Here is a 26,408-nt window from a genome sequence, read left to right on the forward strand (position 1 = left end):
TTCCTGCTGCCTTGGGAAATCAACCAACAGAATCCAAGACCCCTCCCATCCCAGTTGTACTCTTTTCCACCCTCTTCCATTGGGCGGAAGATATATAAATTCAAATATGTACAAACAGATTCAAAAACAGCTTCTTCCTCTCTTGTTATCAGATTTTTGAACAGTCATACAAAGAACAATATAGCACAGAAACAGGCTCTTCTGCCCTCTAAGCCTGCGCTGGCACATTTTGCCCTTCCATACTAAAAATGTCTTCACTTGCAGGATCTGTATCCCTCTATTCCCTTCCTTTTCATGTATTCGTCCAGGTGCTTCTTGAATGCTGCTATTGTGTCTGCTTCCACCACCACCTCTGGCAGCACGTTCCAGGTATTCACTACCTTTTAAAAAAACTCCTCCTACCGCCTGCACCTTGAACCTGTGTACCCTAGTAATTGGCCCCTCCACCCTAGGGAAAAAGCCTTATAGTTTTCACTGTATTCTTGCCATTCATAATTTTATAAACTTCTGTCAGGTCACCCCACAAACTGCTACATCCCAGTGAAATCAAACCCAGTCTATCCAACCTTTCTTCATAGCTAAAATCCCCCATACCAGGCATCATCCTGGTAAACCTATTCCGTACCCTCTCCAAAGCATCACATTGTTCTAGTACAAAAACAAAGTTGCTGGAATAGCTCAGCAGGTCTGGCAGCGTCTGTGAAGGAAAAAAACCAGATTTAACGTATCAGGTCCAGTAACCCTTCCTCAGCTTTTCCAGCAACTTTGTTTTTGTTCCTGATTCACAGCATCCGCGGCTCTTTCAGTTTTTACATCCTTCTAGTAGTGTGGTGACTATATGCAATATTCCATGTGTGGCCCAAGTAAAGTTCATTAAAGCTGCAGCATAACTTGCCTGCCTTTTATATTCACTGCCCCTTACAATGAAAGCAAGCATGCCTTCGGCCTTTTCTTCTATCTTATCTACCTGTGCTGCCATCTTCAGTGATCTGTGGACCTGTGCACCCAGATCTCTCTGCATATCAATGCTCCTAAGGGTTCTGCCATTCATTGTATAATTTCCACCTGTAACTGACTTTCCAAAATGGATCATCTAATATTTATCCAGATTAAACTCCATCAGCCATTTTTCTGCCCATGCATCCAACTGATCCATATCCTGCAGTATCCTCTGACAGTTCTCCTCACTATGCACAACTCCACCAATAATTGCATCATCTACAAATTTACTATTTAGACCAGCTATGATTTTCTCCAAATCATTTACGTAGACCATGAACAGCAGAGGTCCCAGCACTGATCCCTTTTGGACACCACTAAGCACAACTCTCCATTCCAAAAAGCATCCTTCCAACGCTACCCTCTATCTCCTGTGGCCTCCTGGATGTTGTTCTAACTTATAATTATAAGCACCTACTATTAGAACCCGCTGCTAAATGTGGCCCAAAGCTATGGGCATCACAGCTTGTCCTCATTAAGCAGACCAAGTCGGGGTTTGTGGTCTGAAACTGCATGAATTTTCATCCATGAAGGTTTTGGTGGAAATTCCTGACTCCAAGTATTACTACCAATCCTCCTTTTTCTATCTGGGCGTATTTATGTTCTGCAAAGCTGTCATCCTGAATGTATAAGCTATTGGGTCACCTATGAGCTAATTCCACTCTTGATGACACTGAAATAACTTCACAGAGGCCAATATCCCGTCACTAAGTCACCCATTATTTACACATGAACATTCCTAGACTATAGTGCTGTTTAATACAGAGTCTGGCACTAGAGTGTCAGTATCTCTAACACTCCACCTTTTTACAGTCAGCCAGGGTTCCCTGATTGGACCAGATTAACAACCACAGTCAGGGAACTCATATTCTGAGATCCAGCTGGCTGACATCAGTAGAATCACTACAGTAGGTGGCAGTGGTACATTGATAGTTCATTTTACCATTACCATAGCAACTGTTTCAATGAGAATTCTGACCATACCTATAATGGCAGATGATCAAGAAAATGCCCGCATAATTTCAGACTTAGATCTTTTGATGCAATAAGTCACAGAGGTATCAAAAAGAAAGGCCGTGGAGCTGCTTTGAAGCTAAGTTATAATTATTGTTGAAATATTTAAGTAAGGAAAGTACTAACTAAAATTCATTTGTTGCAGAGTTATTTCACATGTTACAATTTCCAAATGAATCTGGGTTTTAAAGGGCATCCTTACCATGGAACAATCTGATAGTTTGCAATTAAAATTTTCAGGAAGGGTTTTTAGGGATTCTGGTGGATAGTATCATTCCACCATTCAAGGCAGTTCGTCTTTTTACCCTGTCACAATGAAGGAACAAATTCAGGATGGTGAGTGTCTCGAAGGAGAATCTGCAGGTGGTGGAGTTCCCATGCAACTCCTATGTGTGAGGGTAGAATAACTTAAGTCTAAATTGTGTTAGCAAAAGCAAGTTTATATCTCTTAAAAGAGATGTATATTCTTGCTAGGACTGTTTCTGGAAGAGTATCTAAGCAGGAAGAAAAGTGAATTATGGCATAACAGGGAAGAGATTGTGCTTATTAGTTTGCTGATGCTGCACTGCATGTTTTGATAGAGGTGATGGAGAGGAGGAGAGATGTGTCTACTCACAGGATGGATGGGGTTTAGAAGGCATTTACAGCATACATAATAAGGACAGTGGTGCCAGATGGTTTTTCTGGTTTTTGCAGGAGTTGAGCCCACGGGCCTGGAAGTACAGCAGCAAAAAGTTCAATGATGTTGCAAGAGTGGCAAATGTCCCAGAATGTAACATCAAATGCCATATCCCAATAACTGCACCACTAGCCTCACACACTACTCATGCATCCTACTCCCATTAGCAACCCACAACAATGTCTATCAACTAACATTCATAACTTCATCACACCCTCAACCACAGAGCACAGCTGGAAACCTCACGCTTGTGTAACAGCTTGCAGGCACACTGCCAGCTATTAAACCATGGCAACCATATTACTAAGCATTACATAATGCATTGCATTCATTGATACACCTTCCTCTGTTCTGAAGGACAATTTAGAGTATACCTGGAGTTATTAGGGGCTAACCAGCTAAGTATAGGTATGATTGCTTGTCCTTGCATAAAAGCAGGAGGTGCAGTAACCAATATTGGGGCAGGCATCACTGAGACCCATGAAACCATTGTAGGTGACAGTATCCACCTAACTAATCCTCCTTCTGATATCTTACTTCTTCCTCATCTTCAATCTCTTCTGATCTAGAAGGTGAAGGTAGTCTAAGCTTTTTTACTTGTTCATCGTGGGACATGGGTGTTGCTTGCTGGCCAGCAATTATTCCCCATCCCTAGTTGCCCTGGAGAAAATTTCTGCAGCTATTCCGTCTCCCCTTTCCCAATCCCCAACCTCACCCTTGTGCCTTTCCCTTTTCAGATAGCTGAGAACTGCAATCTGATTTGTGGTGAAGTAACAATAGGGGAATAGCATAAAATTAATGAGAACGAAACACTGCTTCTTGCTCAGATATTTATACGGAGTGTGTTGTATATGTACGCAGTAAGAAAAGCAAGCATGAATTGCAGTCAGATTAAATGGCGGTTCGTGGGAGTGTGATATTGCATCCATGCTGCTGTACGAGCGTCAGATGAGTGCTTTGATGGGAGTAACATACAGAAGGAGGCTGATAGGTGTGCACAATGTAATTCCTGGTAGGCTGCAAGATTGCAATGTTAAGGATTATGTAGAAGCCTTGTCACTGGACTATGCCTATAGTTTGGAGTTCCCTTCCACCATTGCCACTTTGGCAGAAATCTCATTGCTCCTAATTGAACCGGTCAGAGTCCTGTCCATGCCAGGATTGTGCTATGTGAAGTTGGCATTCTAGGGCCAGAGCTGCTCAGGGTTATCCAGTAAAACTGTATCCCCAGTGAAAATCAGCAGCCTTCCACCAGTCAGCTGATAACACTGGTGAGCGCTAGGGCAGACAAAGGCACATAAACGACAGTTACAGAGGACAGTTAGTTGAATTTTGCAATATGTGTTAAATTGATTAGGGATATTTATTCTGTGTTGACATTTATCTTCGCCTGTTGCTCAATCAGATACTGTGATGGTCAGTAACAGAGGAAAGGGAATGTATGGAACTGTTGACAGTTAGGAAATGGAGTTGCAACAGTTTGTCATGAAATTTGTCCCCGAAATGAATGTGTTTAATGAAGTGAATGATGTCACTGCTATGATCGAAAATATAAGTGACCATTCAATAATATGGATATTATTTCTAACAACTGGCAAGCTGTCATGTGAAAGAACAACATTGTAAGTAGTTCTCCTATAATGCGATAGTTGCATTCTTGTGTGAACTCATGCTATAGAAAATTGCGCTGTAGCAAATCACATTATTGGGAAATTACCAAAGAAATTCACTATACCTGTACAGCTGGAAGTTCACATTATCCAAACAGCGTCCACTATTTATCAATTGTGTTACAGCCAATTCGCGTTAATGAAACAAGTGTTATAGAACTACTTGTGTAAAAGTGGGAAAATCTTCAGCTGCTTTGGAATACATTGTCCACTGAATAAAGTACAACTCTACACTATAAGGTCCAGAGCTAATTGTTTAAACATTACCCAGTTATTTTATTTCATCCATACTTTGTAGATCAAACCAATTATCTGTTTAGCTGCTTTTCCGAGTACTAATGAAATGTACTAAAGCATACAATTTGCTTGTTCAGCTGTCCTTGCAAGTGTGGGCTTAATGATGTTAATAGATTTACAAGCTTCTGAAAAGACTAATGGATTTTTGAAGTGGTTATCAAATCATGTTTGTATATTTTACAGATTTATGAGCTTTTCAATGACATTTTATTCTCAAAGTTTTCTTTCCTTCTGGCATGTATTCTAAGACAGCAAAGTTAATCAGTTCTTTTTTCACTCACCATTTCCCGAGTGTGCAGTCCTTCAATGAATATCTACAAACATTGAATGAGTATTATATTTTCCATCTGTTCATTGTATAGAATGTAACTTAAACGTTACTATAGGTCTTGTCAGTTATGTTTCCGAATTGGTACTGGGTGAGAAGGTTTGGCTGAAGATACAGAAGTTAAGCAGGCATTGGGAGCTTTAAGCTGATTTCCAAGTGTAGTTTTATTTGAAAAAACGTCTGATATCAGTGGGGACTGGGCTGATGTTACTAGGAATAGTAGTAGGCCTTTTGCCATTGCCACTTTGGTATTGTCTGACCACAGTTTAGGTGGTAGGCCAGGCATAGCCTGAACCTGAAGATCCGGCCAGCAAACAATGATGGGACTGATGTTGGATCATGATATTGCGATTAATCTTGGCTCACAATCTGTGTCACTACAGGGAAAATTCAAGCTCCTCTCCTTTATTCAAAGTAAAAGTCAAAGTTTACATGTAAAACAAAGATTTCAACGCAAAGTTAAACAAAAATGTTGTCATTCTGTGCAAAGCATTGCAAGATTATGGTCCTCCAGAACTGCAACTGTTTCCTTGTATGTGCAATTCTTTTGTAAAACTGGTAGTTAATCACTTGCCACTGCAAAGTGAAGCAATGAAAACACATGCACAAAAATGCAGCGTCTAAATGTTGGACTTCTTAGAAAACTGGTGGAAGTGTTTGAAATGCAGCAAATTTCCAACAATTGCACTTGATGTGTAAGAATGCAGTTTGCAATCTAGCTAGCAACAACTATTAGCTCACTCTGATAGTGAACAAATTGCTAATTTATCTTACGACAGGCAATGCAGGAAAGAATGGAGAAGGAAAGAATGAATGAACACACGACACTGACTGATCTATTTGCATCCTAATATTTTAATAATTGAGGTTTTCAAATCTTTTGAGGCCATTGGAAATATCTGCATAAGAACAATTGAATTGTTTACACATCTGTGCATGTACAGCTTGTCGCAGCAGCTATTTTTGATGTTGATGCCCTATCACCTGCATTGGAAATACCAACTTTTTTTTTTAAAGAGGTTTTCTTTCTCACTTGCATTTGTTCCAAGTCAGCAAAGTTAATGAGTAACTTTTATCACATACATTTCCATAGAGTTTCTGCGATAAATATCTACATAACACTTAACGAGTATAGTATCTTACAACCGTCCATTGTACTGAATCTTACTTAAAGTATTTAAGATCCAGAGTACTTGTAAAAACTCTTATAAAAGAACTTCCCAAGTTAAAAATACTATTGAACCAGTTGCATTAGAATACCCATCACAAATAGTATAAAGCACCACTAAAAATGACCAGCTTCGTGTTTCTTGAACCACTTAAAGAAAGGAACTGTATTTCAACAGATTTAATTTTCTTAATGTTTTGTACTTAAAATATTTTCCAGTTCCTGCTTTTGGGTGTTTTATCTCCGTACCTAACGCCAAGAATTGTATCTGGTTTAACCTGAATTCATAGCCCATTCAAATAACGCGTAAAACTTTGTAATTATTCCATTTCGTCTTCAGATATAACATCATTTTTCAGTGAGGCCGTTGTACAATGAACTTGAATGGATTAACATTGTGAAATGATTCATTTTGCAAGGACAAATGGAACAGGCTATCTAAATAAAGGTTACAATAATGGAAACAGTGGGACCTGAGGATATGCTGGCGGATCTGTGTGAATAAATCATTGAACGTGACAGGTATTAGGATCGAGGTTAGAGGATTGCACTCTACGGCTTACAACATAAAATAAAAATACGTTCTGTAGTTACCAAGATATTAAATATTTTGACTGTATCATGTTTTAAACAACAAAATCTATCAACCAAATTTCTTAACAAACCAATAATTTTGTTTACAATCAAAACAGAATTATTCAATAAAGCTGCAATAATTGTTCGACATACGCAGTTAGTGATATAGAAATGTACGTGATTATTGTTCTACATAGCCCCAAAACATACACACACAAACGACATGCACAAACTCAATCTTCAGAAGAAGAGGAAAACCCAATAAATTTCTCTGGAGATATTGATTTTTGGGGAAAAAAGTGGTCAATTGGTCAATCTTGAAGACAAAAGGATAAAGCATAACCCAGCTCCAAGGTCTGTTGCTCTAACATTCTGTTATATGTAGTCAAGACACTAATCGCACACTATTGTCTCTGAACACTTAACAGGCAGGTAACTCTCACAGGTCATACAGTCTTCCGATGTCCTCTTCATCAATCTTTGAAAAGAACAAGCAGAACTTTTCAAAATGAGAGAGATCAACCTGGAAGCTTGTTCATAACAAGGTTTCCTCCAACTTATCTCGTTCTTAGCAGGCTTCCCTTCACCTGATCTTATTAAAAGAAGCATCTTTCCATACCAGTCTCTATTCAAAACATGTCTACAGAAAAGCAAGGTGTTTCACCAGTCATGTGACTTGTATGAAGCCATGTTTGAAAATACATATCTTCAGTGTCCAGACTCAATTTTCAGTGACCTCTTAAAGAAATCCCGCCAGCTATTTGCACAAAATTTTAAATAAATCCATTTTCCATAATCCTTCACAGCTCAAATCCTTCAAATATAAACTAAATTGTAACACAGGCAGATTGGGACAGGGGATTTAATAACAACAGACAAATAGGTGCATAGAGCATAAAGTCAAGGAAGTTTTGATAAAACTGTAAAAGGAACACTGATGGGCTTTCATTTGAGTTTTTGTATTTACTTCTGGAAATCACCCTTTAGGAACAACAGGAAGGACTTGGAGAGGGTGCTGAATAGACTCAGGAATGTTGGGACTGTTCTTGTTGTAGAATAGAAAGTTGAGTGGCGATTTGATGGAGGTACTCAAAATCGTAGATGGGGAGAAATTGTTGCCACTAGTGGAAGGTTCAAGGAGCAGAGATGATCAGCAAGAGAAGTGAGAAGAGGAAGATCTTTCTCATTCAGTGAATAGCAGCAATAGGGAATACTCTGCATGAGAGTCGGGTTCAGATTTAACCAAGAATTTCAAAACAGATTTGGATCATTATCTGAAGAGGAAATATTTGTTACTGGGAAAAGACGAAGAAGTGGCATTAGGTGAATTATAGTCAAATGAACTGAAAAGATGTTCAAAGTTACTTTCCCATCTGTGGATGAGTCCGGTCTAACATCTGTACCTTCAAAACCCATAGCAATTAGACTCACTTTAATCTGTGACAGTCTTAAAGATAATTGGCAATGGACTCGGTGTTATTTTTAAAAAGAAACTAGCACCAACATGGATGCCAGAAAGTTAGGTGACTTCTGTTTGTGGTTCCTGGACAAACAGAGACAAAATGTGTGAAAAGTTAATTCACTTGAGTTTTCCAGGTATAAAATTGACTGCCCACATCATTTCAGGGCAAGAGATTTAAAAGATAATGGCTACAGACCTGTCAGTCCCTTGAAGATGGAAAGAAGAATTAAGTCTGTCAGTCAGCTAATTATAACTAGCCGTAGAGTCATACAGGATGAACAGCCCCTTTGGTTCAACTTGATGTGCCAACCAAGTTTTCCAAATTAAACTAGTCCTGCTTGCCTGTGTTTCGCCTCTAAACCTTTCCTATTCATGTACCAAAGGTTTTAAACTGTACCTGCATCTACCACTTCCTCTGGCAGTTTATTCCACCCACAAACCATCTTCTGTGTGAAAAGTTGTTCCACAGGTCCTTTTTAAATCTTTCTCCTCTCACCTTAAAAGTACCCATTCAATTTTGAACTTCTCATCATAGAGTTAAAAAAAAACCCTTGCTATCCAACTTATCTATGCACTTCATGATTTTATAAACCCATCAATCTCCTACAATCCGGTGAAAAAAAGGTTCCAGCCGGTCCAGCCTCTCCTTGTAACTCGAACTCTCCAGTTCTTGTATCATTCTGATGAATCTCCAATTTAATAATATCCTTCCAATGGCAGGGAAAACTGTACACAATATTCCAAATGTGGCCTCACCAGTGTCCTGTATGACCTCAACATGATGTCCTAACTCCTGTATTCAATAGGCTGAGCAATGAAAGCAAACATGCTAAATGCCTTATTAAGCCCTTTATCTACCTGTGACGCAACTTTCAAAGAACAATGTACCTGAACCTCTAGATGTCTCTGTTCAACAACACTATCCAGGGCCCTACCATATACCTTATACCTGTATAAGTCCTGCCCTTTGTTCGTGTTACCAAAGTGCAGTATCTTGCATTTATCCAAATTCAGCTCAAACTGCCACTTCACAGCCCATTGGCCCAATTGATCAAGATCTTTTTGTAATCTTAGATAACATTTTTCATTGTGAACGTTTCCCACCAATTTTGGTGTCATCCACAAACTAACTTACTTTTCCTCCTAAATTTTCATTCAGATTGTTTATATAAATGACAAACAACAGTGGATCCAACAATAATCTCTGCAAAACACTACTTGTCACAGCCTCCATTCTGACAAACAACCCTCCTGATTTGCTTCTTAAGAATACCCCTTTACCCCTTATACTTTTCAAGAGATTCACTTAATCTCAGTAGTCTATATATAACATATGCCTCCTCCTTATTCTTGACCAGACCCTCAATATCGTTATTCATCCATTGTTCCCTACTTTTACCAGCCTTACCCTTCACTCCAACAGGAACATGATGCCTCTGAACTGTTATTATCTCATTTTGAAAGTCTCCCACTTGCCAGTCATCCCTTTAATTGCAGACTACCACAATCAACTTTTGAAATTTCCTATCTCATACCGTCAAAATTTGTTACTCCAGTTAAGAACTTTAACTTTTATACAAGGCTTATTATTTTTGATACTACATTAAAACTAACTTAGTTATGATCACTGATCCTGTAATGCTCCTCCACTAACACCTCAGTCACTTGCCATGCCTTATTTCCAAGGCAAAGTTCAAGTTTCACTCTTTTGTTAGTAGGTACATCTACATATTGATAGTTTTCTTGAACACATTTAACAAATCCCTCACTATCCAAGCTGTTAACACTATGGGTGTGTTGATAAGCTATCAAACATTGAATTAAACTAACATGTTAGCTCCAGTCCATTATGTGGACAATGAAAGGTACCAAAAGTGCAATTACATAACTTCACGAGAAATGGTGGCATAGTGATATTGTGACCAGGCTAGTAATCCAGAGCTACAGATTAATATTCTTGGGAAGGAAATCTACTGTCCTGACCTGCTTTGGCCTACACGTAACTCCAGACCTACAGCGATGTGGTTGACACTTAAGCACCCTCTGGACAATTGGGGATGAAAAATAAATGCCAGCCAAATCAGCAATGCCTACAACTCGTGAACAAACAAAAAATAAACTAGCATATGGGAGAGGGCTTGTCATCTTATTACAAACCAGCTGTTTATTCAACTGAACTGAACTGACCACTGAGCAGATACATTATTGAGAGTAGTAAGGTGGTTATGTAAGAAAAGAAAAATTATAAGAGTTTGAATTTTACCAGTTTTATCTCATTTTCTCTGACCTGCTGTATTCTGATCGTCTTTAACCACTTGTTATTCCAAAGAAGCGGGTTACTTAATGTATTTAAGTAGGAATTGAACACATCGGCTAATGCATTAAACAAGTACACAGGAATTCATTCCAAAAGCAATGTATTGCAGATGAAGCATATCGGAACTAAAAACAGAAAACACTCGGCAGGCTGGGGCAGAATCTGTAGAGAGAGAAACAGGGGCACCATTTCTGTAACCATTTGTCATGGGAAGGATTGCAGGAGAGGAGGTGGATTGAGAGCTGGAAGAGAGAAATATTTCACTCCAATCAGACTTCTGGACAAAACAAAAATCACATCAAACTTTCTCAATGTCTAGAAACAAAATACTGCTTCTGATCAGTGCCTGTTTTCCTTGTTCAACACATTCCCACACTGTTTTATAATTTAGAGTGCCCCTTTAGTGCAAGAGACAATGTGCCTTTTCTCTGGGTTATCAAACTGCTCATTAATACTGATTATCAGTCTTAAAGCAATTACTTTAGCAAAAATATTCTTCATTTATTACTTAATAATCATTTTGAAGACATATATCTTTCTTAAAGTAAATCTAGATCTGACATTTGCTGAAATGGTTTAATATGCAGCCAAAACCAGATTGAAAGGCACACAGTTTCCATAATGTGTTTTTTCTGACGTTCATATTCTGTATTTTTTGAGGTCGGGGGAAGAATTTTTTTTTCAAAATATTCGTCTTTACCTTCAAATTTTGTCCGGAATAATGTCTTCACATTTTAGACCAGGTTACCACTTCTGGATGGGTACATGAATAGGAATGGTTTAGAGGTATATGGGCCAAATGCTGGCAAATGGGAGTAGGTCAGATTGGGATGTCGGTCAGTGTGGATGAGTTGGACCGAAGGGTCTGTTTCTGTTCTGTATGACTCTATACTTCACAAGAGAATCCTGTAAGGCAGACTGGGACCTGTAACATAGCGAGACTATCACCCAGTAATTAGAAAGGTCCCCACCATGAGCAATCATCTCAGGCGGTTTAAATAAAAGGAACCGATTTGTCTCCACCTGCAATATTATCGTTCTTTTCTATAGAAACTCTGCAACAATTTTCAACAAACTTCTTCAGTGACACTCCTTCAGGCCTGCAATGCTTCTCTTAATTTAGAATATGTGAATTGCTTCTTTTTATTTTGTTAGTAATCTAACTGCATATTTCTTCTCCAGATCTAATCTTTCACGTGTGTTTGAGAGAGTGGCTGTTTCCTGTGTTGTGCCAATGTCCTTTGATTTAAAGTTACCAGGAAGCCTGTTTATGTCTATTCTTTACAGTCACAACATTCAAATGATTTAAAACACTCCTCCTCAAGACGTTGCTTGTCCAGTCAACTAAGCGGTGAGAAGGAAGGAAAATCTTTTAACCTCCACCTCTCACTGTCTGAAACAAGACGCTAGCGTGTCTCATCTACAAGAACTTTTTTCTGTATAAATCTAACAATGTGAGAAAGCTGGCTGATCTTTATCGGTTGCCTCAAAATGAACTCCAATCTACTTTCAACTGAGTAATTCCCTTTGATTTGCATCTTATTAATTTATTCTCGTTTATTGGCTGCTACCATAGTATGAAGGATATGCAGACTGTGCTTCTAGTTCTCCTCATGACTATTCATTCTGTGGCATTTATTTAATTTTCAAATACATTCAAACGACTTCCTTTTATGCCTAGTGGAACTAGTACTACAAGGTCTCCCTCTTGCATTACCAAGAGCTCACTCTTCTACACGATGTAACTATTTTCTGATCTAAGAGTTGCCTCCAGACTCTGTATTAGAAATTCGTTGAAACACAACACCTCAATTGGTTTTGTTTTCAGCCCAGCTGAGGTGTTGCTGTATCTGCTACGGGAAAATCAGCGGACAAGGAACGGCCAGGTGTCTGGGGCATTTAGTAAGAGTGAGCATAAGGTTTGAGTTAGTAATGAAGAAGAACAAAGAAATATCTAATAAAGATGATGGGAGGGGACTTGGCTCTGACAGAGAAACAAACATTGATGGAGCAATGGGTGCTCTTTCAGGAGGTGATGATTCATTTACAGGTTCCAATACAGGTGGAAGGGAAACCAAAAACAGGGTCCCTTTGGTCAATCGATTGGGATTGATTGTATTGAAGGAGTTATATAAATTTCTTAAGGATAAAGGGAAGGGATCAAATAGTTTGTGGAGGAAGTGGGAACAGTTATTTGATCAACTATGATTATATTGAATGGTGGAGCAGGATAATGGGGCCAAGTGGCTTACTCCTGCTTATATATTCTATGTTTCTATAATGAAAATAATGAGCATGTACGATATATGTAAGGTGAATTCTTCAAGCGAGAACCTGGTCAAAAACTATAATTTGATAGGGGAGATGAGGAAGAAAGTAAGATTGGAAGATGGAGAGCATGAGAGTTGAATGCAGTCAATTTGAAACTCTTCTGCCATTATATAAATAGTAAGGAGGTGGTAAGAGGTGGAGTAGATCATATTAGAGACATCAGGAGGATATTTGGTTAAAAGCACAGCTAATGGCTGGAATACTTAATGAGCTATTTTTATCAGCATATTGCTAGAAGCAGAGATAGTGGAGGCAATAGATAGTGTGAAAGAAAGGAGCTACTGGAAAGGATAGCAGGTTTAGGGTAGATATGTACCTGGTCCAGAAGGCTTGCTCCCAGGTTGCCGAAGAAAGTGGGGATGATGATAGCAGAAGGGCTTATCTTAATCTTTCAGTCTTCCTGAGAATTGGAGAATGGGAGATGTGGCATTTACATTCAAGAAACAGTGTTAGGACAATCCTAGCAACTACAGGTTAGTTAAACATCAGCAGTTGGTAAGATTTGGGAATTTATATCAGGCACTTGAGTTTTCAATTAATTAAGGAGAGCAAGCACATATTTCTAAAAAAGAAGCAGATAATGTCTGACAAATTGTTATTTACTACATCCAAAAATAAAATTCAGTGTTAGCGAAGGGAATTCAGTTGAGGTTGTCCAAATGGAGTTTAAGGAGGTGTTTGACAAGATTTTGACATAAAAGGCTGGTGAACAAAATTGACACTGATGGCCCACCTTGATGAAAAGAAATTGGTAATTGAGAAGAAAAAGTGAGTTCTGAGCCAAAGAGTGACAGTCACACTAGGATTGTCACTGTGCTCCTCCTTATTTGCATTAGAATTGAGCTCCACTTTTCTTGCTGGCATTTTAAATCATGGCTTCATCAGATGTGGAGAGAGTGCTTAAAATCTAGCAGAGCCCTTATAGTGCAAGTCAGTTTGGGCCAGTCAAATCTTGCTCCCTTTTACATGGCAGTTGATGCCATATTCTGTGATTTAAATGTCCAGCAGCTTTGAGGGAGTGGGAATAGGGTGGTGAAGGTGGGAGCAGCATTATATACGGGGGAGAGAGGGGAGGTGTGTTTGATGTGGGAGTGGTCGGGTCTGGGGATTCAGACCAGCAGTGGAGCGGGAATGTTGGTCCCTGGCATGGAAGGTTGAATTCATCACTCCATAGATGCTGCTATTACTGCTGAACTTCTCTAGCAAATTTTGTTTTTGTTTCAGATTTCCAGCATCTGCTGTTCCGTGTTTTATTTTAGATTGAAATCAGGTTGGTGGTGATTGGGGATGCAGTTGACTGGTGGTTGCCTGGCATCTGGTGGGGTGTATTGTATCGGGCAGGTGTATTTGGGCAAATGAGTGGTTAGGTTAGATGTTCAGTTTTTTCATTACACGTGAGTTAGATTGGGTTTTAATCCTATAACATTTCCTGACTGACTATTAGTTTAACTGAAGTGGAATCTTCTAAATGCTCTGACTCTAATAGATTCTTACAGAATGTTCTAGATGCAGTGGAATTATAGGCTCTAATTTCCTGGGCAAAAACAGTGTCAGCTGGGTCTGGGATCCTACTTAGTCCTGGCATGTAACTCCCGTCTCCACTAATCCAGCGCTTAATTGGCCATCAGTTTATTAGGGCCATGGTTGCAGATTACTTTTCAGGCCGGAGGGTGAAAGGCAATAGTGTTCCCTCAAGTGTCACTCTCTATTCTACTATATATAAATGGCTTGGATTTTGAAATGAGAGTAACTTTTTCATGCAGAGGGTGGTGCATGTATGGAATGAGCTGCCAGAGGAAGTGGTGGAGGCTGGTACAATTACAGCATTTAAAAGACATCTGGATGAGTATATGAATAGGAAGGGTTTAGAGGGATAAGGACCAAATGCTAGCAAATGGGACTAGATTTATTTAGGATACAAGGTTGATATGGACAAGGTAGATTGAGGAGTCTGTTTCATGCTGTACATCACAATGACTCTATGATTCTACACCAAATATGATGGAGTGACAAGCTGTAAGGATGATACAACTTGCCTCCAACAGCACATAGGTTAGCAGAATGGACACAGGAGTGATAGATGGAGTTTAATACACAGAAGTGGAATATGATGATGCATTTTGGCAGAAGATTTAAAGAGAGGTGATATAGACTTCATAAAACTTAATTCTAAAAAATGTGCAGAAACAGGAAGACTGCGAGTACCTGTACATAGATCTTCAAAGGTGGCAGGACATTTTGAGAGCGTGGTTAACAAAGACATTGAGATCTTGGGCTTCATAAATGGAGACATTGAGCATAAAACAGGAAAATTTTATGCTGAGCTCTTACAAAGCTTAGGCAAAAATTAGAGTATTGCACCAATTTTTGTTTACTCTTGAGGAAAGACGTGAGGGTTCTTGAGAGGGTAATTTCCAGGACAAAGGAGATTTACTAGAAAGGTTCTAAGTTTGGGTTTTTTCTAATTTCAATGTTAGATTAGAAAGGCTGTGTTTATGTTCCTTGGAGCAAGGGAGACTGGGTGGAAATTTGATAGAGTTATGCAATATTATGCATGGAATAGGTGAAGTAGACAAGGTTCTCATTAGCTGACTGCGTAAAGACTAAGGGAGACAGATTTAAAATTTTAGGCAAGGAATGCAAGAGGAATGTGAGGAAGAATATTTGTACATGGGGAGTGGTTATGGCTTGGAACTTGTAGACCATGAAGGTGGTTAAAGTGGAAATAATCCTAGGGGAGGCGATGGCCTAGTGGTATTATTGCTGACTGTTAATCCAGAAACCCATCAGTGTTCTAGGGACTCTAGTTCAAATCCCACCACAGCGGATGGTTAAACTTGAATCTGATTTTAAAAAGTTCTGGATTAAGCCTTTCATGATGACCGTTGTCAATTGTCAGGAAAAGTCATCTGGTTCACTAATGTCCTTTAGGGAAGGAAACTGCATCTTTTATCTGATGAAGCCCATGATATATTTTTACACAGAATGACTTCTTGTTTTTCAAAATCTGTCAAATTTTGACGTGCCACTTAACCATTGACTAGGTCATTTCTCTTGTAGATTTCAACCAAGAATTCAGATGGAAAGTCCAAATTTTCATGACCCTCTAACTGACTGGGTTCAAATTGATTGGTATCCAACTGGTGAGATCTTTCACTTCTAATGTTACTTCCTGCAGGAAGCTACAATGCCAAGGCCACTTGTTTCTTCTCTGGTTGGGGCATTTTTTCACTGGTCAAAAGCTTCAAACTCTGAAACCTCCAATTATCAGAAAATATTCAAATCCTAACATTTTGCATTCATTATCTGCAATTTTCCGCAATGGGGCTGGCATTTTAGTTAGGCTTAGGGTTGTTGGTGGATGAGTTAAGGGGGAACAGTGTATTGAACATGTCTGAGGCTTGTGGCACACTTATCTGAGTGTCTCGTTTAAAGATAGCTTGGCCACTCATGAGTGGGAATTAAACATCTTCCGGCACTGCATATGGTTTTTCTTTGCTATATTGCCTGCATTGTCTTGACAGCGGGTTCCGTTGTGTATTGGAGAACCACTTGCAGCACTTGGACACACTGCTGAGGCATGCAACCACTCAGTAGCGCTTTCATCGGTGGGCTGCATGTTATTAATGTTTAAGTTACTTGAATGCTCCCAGAATTGCAACAAATTAGCATAGGTTCTTCAAATCCTGGCCACTTTGCCCGTTTTCAGGGCTTGTCCAATTTTTCCTCCACCCTTATTTCACTTGGTAGTGATGCTTCTGTAATAAATTATAGTGTGTCTAGCAGGGACTAAGCTCAGCTGTTTTAATATTTGAGTTAAGTGTGAAGCAGGAAAGAGAATCAGCAGAATGTTATAGAATTTAAATAAGTTCGGAATGCTATGCAAATGAAGTTCCTCTCATCAAGATCCTTGTTATCCATAAAGACAAGATCTAACTTAGCAATAAATTTATTTAAAATTAATTTTATTCAAAGTAGGACAAATGATAATATTATTTATCTTCACCTTTTTTTTGGAACAGGTGGTGGGTGGAAAGATGACTGAATTTGGCAGACTATGTGCATTCATTACCAAGGTGAAGAAGGGGAGTTTAGCAGACATTGTGGGGCATCTGCGACCAGGTACTGTTCATAACAATTCTTTTATGCGTTTCCTTCTGTTGGTAACATTCATGTTACTCTGATTCTGATAACCGTAATATCAGTGTCCAATGGGAATTGTGCAGTGCATGCCTGCGTGTAGGACAATAACAATAGGGAGTAGCTCCAGGAGGAAGCATGGAACTGCATCTGATGACAATTGGTAATAAAAACATCAAAATGCTGCAGGTGCTAGAAATCTAAAATAGTAGCAGAAAATGCTGAAAATGTTCAGGATTGTCTGCTCTGTGACAAGAGAAACAATTAATGTTTCAGTTTGTTGATCACCTTGCCTCTATTATTGTCCCATTTCTTTCTTTAAGCCTTCACACAGCTGCTAGCCAGCCATTCATACTGCTACAGAATGCATTTTTTGTTTCTTTATACATTACTGTGGAACATAGTTTCACTTAATTTCTCCTGCTCTCCATTGTGTCTCAGAATCTCCCTGCCCAATTCTTCTCTCCTCCTCCTCACTCTCACGCAGAAACTATTACATTCTTATCTTTGCTCAGTTCTGATAAAGAGCCATCATTGACCCAATGTGTTAACTCTGTTTCACTCCGCAGATGCTGCCCAACCTTCTGCATTTTTTACAGTATTTCTTGTTTTAGTTTTATCATTACTATTGTTTCAATATTTGAATTTTACAAAAGTCATTGGGAAAAAGAGTTAAAGTGACTGAACAAAAAAAGTCAAAAATTGGAAAAGTGCTATGATAGTACCCATCAGCGCACTATTCTGAATAGAACATGGTACCCAAGGATAAATAGTGCAACAAGACAAATCATTATAGTGTCATAGAGTCATACAGCATGAAAACAGGCACTTCGCTCCAACTTGTTCACGCTGACTAGACATCCCAATCTGACCTGTTCCCATTCCTTTTAAATATTGTAATTGTACCCATGTCCACCACTTCCTTTGGCAGCTCTCCAAACATGCATCACCCTCTGTGTGGAAAAAAATTATCCTTAAGGTCCTTTTTAAATCTTTCCCGTCTCACCTTAAACCTATGCCCTCCAGTTTTGGGCTTCCCCACCTGAGGAAAAAGACCTTGGTGTTCATCCTATCCATGCCCCTCATGATTTTATAAACCTGTATAACTGGCAAGATGATTTGTACTATTTATTCCACTTCTTTCCTGCATATGTTATCTGTAAAGATGAAATTGCCATAGTGCTACTGCACCACAGGGCTGCTCTTTCATTAAACGATCACCATGCCTCAGGTGATAGCAGAGGTTAAGAAGGAAAATGCTCCATGGTAACCTCAACAGCTGCAGGAATTGAATCCATGTTGGCATCACAAACCAGTCAACTGAGCTAACTGACCTCTTACATGTTATAAATGGATTGTAAAAAATGTTTTCATTTAGCCATGTTGCTTATTACATAGTAGCTAACCTATTATCGGATTAATCCTGATGTCTGACAAGCACTCCCTGAAACAGACCCTGAAGTTTATTTTAAAATCCTTAAAGGCAGCCAACAGAGTCTACAAATTACAATTATTGAAGGAATGCTTATAAGGTATTAAAAGTTGTTTTCTTTATGATGATCCATTAATATTTTTACCTCTGTTATTTTATGATGTAGGTGATGAAGTACTTGAATGGAATGGCAGGTCATTACAAGGAGCCACATTTGAGGAGGTGTATAACATCATCTTTGAATCTAAACCTGAGCCACAAGTTGAACTTCTGGTTTCCAGGCCTATTGGGTTAGTTGTCTTGGTTTAATATTAATCTATCATAATCTATATTAACATATGTTTTAAGATTACCAGATGATTTACAAAGAGTAATTTTATGAATGTGCACGTATCAGGCATTTGGGTACATGCTCCTTGATCTTTCACCATTTAATCTGTAAATAGTTTAAACAATCAAAGGAGCCTAAATATCTGGAAAGTTTGATCTTAATAATCAAAGTTTTTAAATACAAAAACAAAAATGATCCTGATATACAGAATAAAAGCAATTGAAATTTGGCCTCACCTATGTTCATTTAATGACAGTGAAACTGTGCTATTCAAATGGTTTGAATGTACCTGAACAGAACAGCAAAACATATGTTTTACATTGTATGCCACCTTACAAAACAAAATTTTTTTTTTCATTCTTTTGAGAAATCTGGAAATTGCTGGCAAAAGAGCATTTGTTGATCATCTCTAATTGCCCTTGAACTGAATGGCTTGTGAGGCCATTTCAGAGGACAGTTAAGAGTCAAACACATTGCTGAGGTCACAGATATGCCATATCAGTTACTGATGGAAGATTTCCTTCCTTAAAAGAGCATTAATGAACTATTTGTGGAGCTGGAGAAACACTGAAGGCCAGGCAGTATCAGAGGAGCAGGAAAGTTGACATTTCGGGTTGGGACGACCCCAAGGGGGTCGATCCCAAAAGGTCCCGACCGAAAACATCAACTTTCCTGCTCCTCTGATGCTGACTGGCCTGCTGTGTTCCTCCAGCTCCATACTGTGTTATCTTAGACTCCAGCATCTGCAGTTCTTGCTATGTCATAGTGAACTAGATGGCTTTTTATTACAGTTGATGGTAGTTGTTACAGTCATCTTTACTGAGACTAGCTTCATATTCCAGATTTTCAATTCATTATGTTTCTGTCTCACTATCTGCTTGGTTAGGAGCATTACCCTCTCTATTACTAGGACAGTGATATTACCACTATATCATCATCTCCCACTGAATCAAATCATCTGCGTTATTGTGAACAACGTGAAGATTTATTCTGATAAGAAATAGTAAATTACTACGCACAGACATCACATTGTAGGTAATGTACTCCAGCCGTCCCTCATTTTCACAACTTCTAAGACACATTTTGAATATGAAGTGGTAATTGGGTTTCACGGTGGTTTTGGCGTTTCCTGGTGTTAACATAAGTTGCCAAACTGCTATAATTACTAATCGTCTTGGTGACATGTGCCAACCCACATGTGATGATGCCGTTTTCCATTGTTCTCAGCTATTTTCATCGATGCGCTTGAATAGATTAATAGATGTTTAGGGCCTTCGTGTCATGTTTGCACGTGTCTTTGAAGCAGAGCCTTGGGCATCCTACCAGTCATATCACTCCTTAGGCATGTGACTATCTTCAATCCAGTGGAGGTGTCCAAGCCACCAAAGTTAACCCTGCTTAACTTTGCAACCAGTGAGGATGAAAGTTGTTGAATTACCTTTATTGGCAATCTAGCAGTGCCCTCATAGTGGAGGAGATTTGGGAGAAGCTGAATCTTACCCCCTTTTTCATGGCAGCAGATGCTATATGCTATGATTTAAATGTCCAGCGACACAGCCAGCCACTTTCACAGCTCCTCTGAAAGGGTAAGTTTGTAGCTAGTTGTGGAGTTAGTCTGGCATATGCTTAAGAGGTTCGGCTGCCAGTTGGGTTGACAAGGCATCTGTTAGGCCGAGTTCCAGGTACCAAGGAATTCCTAGGCTAGTTTGGGCTTTTGTGGGGGGGAGAAGATGTATTTCCAGTGGAGAGAGGGGAGGTGGGTTTGCTGGGAGGTGGCTGGGTTTGGGAATTCAGCCCAGTGGTGGAAGGGGTATTGAACTTCAGGGAGGGAGATTCGACCTATGTCCCTTGCTCGATTTTATTCCATACACATTTTGGAATTGTCCAACAATGGGTAGATGCTTTCCCTCTGCGTGACTGTGTTTTGAATTCTGCACTGATGGTGACAGACAATCTAGAAGAGTTTGTAACACTTTCCAGCAGTTTGTTGTCTGATGTGATTAGAGAAAATATGATATTGTTTCTTATGGCCATTTTTTAATGCTTATCATCACAGAGAATAACTACAAGCATGGGGCAGATAGTCCAAGAGATTATGTAGCTGAGTTTTTATTTGAATGACTGGCACAGTGTCATCAGTGTAGTAGAGTTCACTGATCAAGATAAACTGTAATTTTGTGTTTGCTTTCAATCTGGATAGATTGGAGAGCTTGCCATCTGACCAAGTATATAAGTAAACTTCTGGCATAGTGGCAGTGTCCTAATCTCTTATCCAGGAGGCCTGGGTTCAAATCACACCTGCCCCAGAGGTGGGTATTAACATCTTCGAAACAAGTTGATTAAAAAATATCTATAAGTAAAACACTTTTCATGTCTGCAGGGAATGCACAAGTTAGGAGCATTGAGAAGATCATGTCAAACAAATTGCAAGCTAGGACACAGTCCTGTTCACTCCATTCTTCACTCTGATGCTGTCAGAAGTGGAGCCATTAAGATCATACGGTGCAGTTGTCATAGAAGGAACAGAAGACTGGATTTTTGGTGAACAGCTAATTTTCCCCCCAAATGTTTTAGAGTCCTCTCCTGAGTGCATTGAATGCTTTAAGTGAGCTCTATGAAAGTTTGGTAAAGAGGTATATCCTGGTCCCTGTGCTCCTGTTGAAGTCAGTGTTTGGAGAAAAGCAGGCCTACTGTAGAGCTTTCAAACAGAAACCAAACTGTGCTTCTGGATACACTTGGTCTGCAAGTTGATAGACTTTTAAGAGTGATGTTAGCACAGGCTTTCCCATAAGATTAAGGAATGAGATGGCCCTACAATTATTGCAATCTCCTGCCTTTCCTTTGTTTTGGTATAAAGTGACGTTTTGTTTTATCATGCACATCCAGTGGAATGGATACTACCTTCCAAAAGAAAAAGAAAGAACCATAAAAAGGTGTGACCATGGGTGAGACTTTCTGTGCTTGAGTAGTTTGCCTTGGCCTTTATGGCCAATTCATGGCCTCATCTAACACTTGTGATGAGGGTTGTTTGTTGAACTTAACTATAACAAGATGTTGGGGAGAGTTCAGACGTGGTACAGAAGATGCCCATCTCATGGGAGTTCATCTTACAGTAGTGTTCAACCCCACAGGACACCTATTTGCTTCTGTTGGTGTGGACTTTACCATTTTCTGATTTTAGTTGGGGAAGCTTTGGTGACTGTTGACCAAGGTTACTCTCGATTATCATAGTATTTGCATTTCAGTTACTACACAGACAGTTTGGATTTGGCATGGGTTGATCCGGTGTTTATTTGTGATGCATCTCTCTGTCATTTTTCACAACTGCCTTGGCTATTTTCAAGTGATGCAATGTTATAATTGTTGGTTTTATGTTATCTATCAGGGAGGCTTTTGTTTTGCTTCAATGACAGATGACATCTTGGATGAGTAGGTTGCAAACCTGTCTTTGTTTGTCTTTACAAAAGGTTGCTGCTACTGTTTGGTAAATGATTGAACTGAGTGACTTCTAAGCTTCATTGTTATCAACAGCAGAGTTTCCTGGTAAGCCTTTGGTTGATAGCTTTTGCTTAGGTGCAAATGCAAAGTGCTGGTATTTGGCATCATTTCTTCCATGAGGGATATTGATGCATTATGACCTGCTATGTTCGTGACTATTAAACCTTTAGAGTTGTACATCCATTCTCCTGTCGACAAGAGAATGGTTATTGTCACAATCTGCACTTGGTAGGTTTAGGCGGTACCGTATTCAGTGTGGGCTGCACTGTAGTAGATATGGGTATGGAGAAAGCCAGATATATTGCACCTCCCTGTGATAAACAGGTCAAGTAAATGCCACCGGCCATACGTTCACCCTTGAACAACATGTTGATATGGAGTTTGACTCTGAAAGTAGCTACTTGCTGGTGTAAATAGAAAAGTCTTGAATTTCACGTTTATCCGTAACATTTCAGACGTGAAACTTGAAACAGCTGCTCTTGGTTACAGATGCAAAGCAATCATTTTAAAATAAGAGGAAGCAAGATTTTAATTAAAATTATAGCATTAACATCCTTCACCACATATTTATAAGACCCCTTACTAAGCTCCCACAACCTAATCCTAATTCCTAAGTTAGAGTGGAACGGTTTGGGGAATGGGACCTTGGGGTTTGGAAGCAATAAGACAGGGTGGCTTTCAGCATTGACCACACACCCACCTCCCCGCCCCCTGACCCCCACTCCCCTGTGTCCATGTTATTGAGCATACATGATTCAGCACAGATCTTGAATCGACCATCCCCACCTAAACTCCTAACTAACAGGCTTCCTGTAACTGGTTTAATGGTTGAATGGGCCAACTGGTCTGTGTCCCAGCTGAAACTGGGACAATTGCAGCCCAGGCAGGAATAAGTCCTTACCAATTGGTTGGTTTAGACAAGCTCAGGCCTTCCTTGGAGTATTGCGTACAGTTCTGGTCACCGCATTATAGGAAGGATGTGGAAGCATTGGAAAGGGTGCAGAGGAGATTTACCAGGATGTTGCCTGGTATGGAGGGAAGGTCTTATGAGGAAAGGCTGAGGGTTTTGAGGCTGTTTTCGTTAGAGAGAAGAAGGTTAAGAGGTGACTTGATAGAGACATACAAGATGATCAGAGGATTAGATAGGGTGGACAGTGGGAGCCTTTTTCCTCGGATGGTGATGGCTAGCACGAGGGGACATAGCTTTAAATTGAGGGGTGATAGATATAGGACAGATGTCAGAGGTAGGTTCTTTACTCAGAGAGTAGTAAGGGTGTGGAATGCCCTGCCTGCAAAAATAGTAGACTCGCCCACTTTAAGGGCATTTAAATGGTCATTGGATAAACATATGGATGATAATGCAATAGTTTAGGTTAGATGGGTTTCACAGGTCGGCGCAACATCGAGGGCCGAAGGGCCTGTACTGCGCTGTAATGTTCTATGTTCTATGTTCCTTCCTGGAACTTAATTCTGTTGGAGGTGAGAAAGAGGGCAGCACGCTGGTACACCACCATCCTGCCTCCTTAAGTTTTCTTCCCGCTTCCGGGACTGGAAGCTAAATGCACCACACCATTCTTGTTGGTTTTAGACACTTCTGGGAAAATGCTTAAAAATTCCCTTTCCTAAACAAATGTTCCAAGTCTACAAAACATGACTGCAGCAAGGTGGAGTTCAGTTAACATAGGTTATTTCAGCAAGAGAAAATGTTAGATAGTGCTCCAAGCAGAAAGAAGCATTTAAAACTCCAAATGGTCAAAGGAATCGAGGAGAAATGTAACACATTAATATTTAATGTGGCCATTTTCTTGTGTTGTAACACCTAAGTATTCTCCTAACCTCATTAAAGTAGATTCGAACTTAAATTGTGGGTGAATAAATATGTCAGGGTAAAGAATTGGAGCCCAAGAAATGCGCCCAAACCAGTTACATGCATTTGTTCTTTAAGCTTGAAAATGTAAATTTTGTCTCATTTTAACCATCATTTTCTGAATTTATTAGTGTTTTTAAGAACTTGTATTTAGGGAACTTTTCCATTTTTAGTGTTTTTACTTCTGTTATTAAAATCCATTCAGGCAGAATGGTTTCACTGAGAACACACTAGAAACTTTCCTTTCAGTTGTCCTAAAAAATCTGATCATTGTGCTAAGAGACTCCTGAACATGGGCAACTGAGGAATGTTAACATAGGGTGTGGCCAGTTTTGTGAATGGCGATTTATTTGGATGAAGGGACTTTTCTGAAAGACAGAATTATGCATGTAACTCACTTCTACCCAAACTAATACAATGTTTTTAAGTCATTCTCACAACTCACAGGGATAATGTGCTGGAAATCTGATATTCCCAGAGTACAATGTGAAAAGATTTAATCAAAGCCCCCGGTTTACTTGACTAATGAACCAGGTTAAAACACTCACCAGGTGTCTGTAATTCAATAAAAATAGCTATTTATTGCAAACAGATTGCTTATGATCAATGGCATCAAAGAAACATGCATTGCTACCTAACAGCACTCTATAAAACCTAACCGAAATCTATTTTAAATAATTCAATACACAGAAACAGACAGAGAAAGACGAGTCACAAATATTATGGATGGGGAAGACATAAAGTAAAATATTCAGTGAAGCACAGTTCTGGCACTAGTGCAGATTACAAATGTCACTGAGTTAGTTTTCTTCAGTTCCCTTCCAACTCCGTTTGAATTTTTGAGGATGACACAAAGTTATAGATTCACCATTTCTCAACATTAGTGGAAGTTGATGTCTTAGCATTGCACAACATATATTTTCGATGAAATATGTTCAAAATTAATGAGTTTAATATATTTTTTTGAAACTTTTCAAAGTTTGATGAGATAGAGGAGCCATCAAGATAAAAGATAAATAAAATCAACTACAAAGTTGGAGGTCTGGAGAGGCGATGTCGGCGGTGGGTGGGGTGATGTCGGCCCCATCATCCTGGAAGCACACACCGATGATGATGCTCCACCCACCGCCGACGTCGCTATGATGTCACTAAATCTACCCCTAAAGTCAGCTCCAACTGAGCCACCAGGTCTACACCCAACCACAGCCACAAGCCCTGACGGTTCTTCACCATCTCCTGAGACCTCCCCCTCACTGAGGATAAATGGTCAGTCCTCAGTAAAGGACTCGCGTTCATTCCCCTCTGCCCACACACCAATGAATTTCGTTCTCGCTTGGACGTTGAACATTTTTTCCGCCGCCTCTGCCTCCGCGTCTATTTCTTTAACTGGGAATCTAACCCACCCTCTACAGACCCTATCTCCTGCCTCCAACACACCCTATCCTCCTGGAAGATCAATCACTTCAACCTCTGCACCTTCTACTCAAACCCTAACGTCGCTATCAAACCCCTGGATAAGGAAGGCGCAGTTGTGTTATGGCGCACTGACCTTTGTCTCGCTGAGGCCAGGTGCCAACTCGCTGACACCTCCTCCTACCACCCCCTCAATTATGACCCCACCCCTGACCACCAAAACATCTCCCAGACCATCCATAACCTTATCACCTCCAGTGACCTCCTGCCCACAGCCTCCAACGTCATCATTCCTCAACCCCGCACTGCCCGTTTCTATCTCCTTCCCAAAATCCACAAACCCGACTGCCCCAGCTGACCCATTGTCTCTGCCTGCCCCTGTCCCACTGAACTTAGCTCCACTTACCTTGACTCTGTTTTCTCTCCCCCGGCCCAGGAACTCCCAGCTACGTCCAGGACACCACCCATGCCCTCCACCTCCTCCGAGACTTTCAGTTCTGTGGCTCCCAACACCTCATCTTCACTCTGGACATCCAATCCCTGTACACTTGCATTCCCCATGCAGATGGTCTAAAAGCCCTCTGCTTCTTCCTCTCCCGCAGGCCCAACCAATACCCCTCCACCGACACCCTCATCTGCTCAACCAAACTCATCCTTACACTTAACAACTTCTCCTTCAACTCCTCCCACTTCCTACAGACTAAGGGGGTGGCCATGGGAACCCACATCGGCCCAAGCTATGCCTGCCTGTTTGTAGGATATGTGGAACAGTCCCTCTTCCGCAGCTACACTGGCACTACCCCACATCTTCCTCCGTTACATCGATTATTGTATTGGCGCTGCCTTGTGCTCCCATGAGGAGCTTAAGACATAGAATCCCTACAGT

General features: G+C 40.0%; 1 protein-coding gene across 3 annotated transcripts in view; it reads left to right on the top strand.

Annotated features, from left to right (window-relative positions):
- LOC109916756 (regulating synaptic membrane exocytosis protein 2-like) overlaps positions 1-26,408 on the top strand; it is a 913,938-nt gene that overhangs the window by 532,718 nt on the left and 354,812 nt on the right. For all 3 annotated transcript variants that reach the window (XM_048595802.1, XM_048595803.1, XM_048595804.1), the window contains 2 exons: positions 16,864-16,963; positions 18,580-18,703. In XM_048595802.1, coding sequence (XP_048451759.1) covers positions 16,864-16,963; positions 18,580-18,703 — 224 coding nt within the window. The remainder of the gene's footprint in view (positions 1-16,863; positions 16,964-18,579; positions 18,704-26,408) is intronic.

The sequence above is a fragment of the Rhincodon typus genome, chromosome 4, assembly GCF_021869965.1.
Source record: "Rhincodon typus isolate 14 chromosome 4, sRhiTyp1.1, whole genome shotgun sequence".
Lineage (NCBI taxonomy): Eukaryota > Metazoa > Chordata > Chondrichthyes > Orectolobiformes > Rhincodontidae > Rhincodon > Rhincodon typus.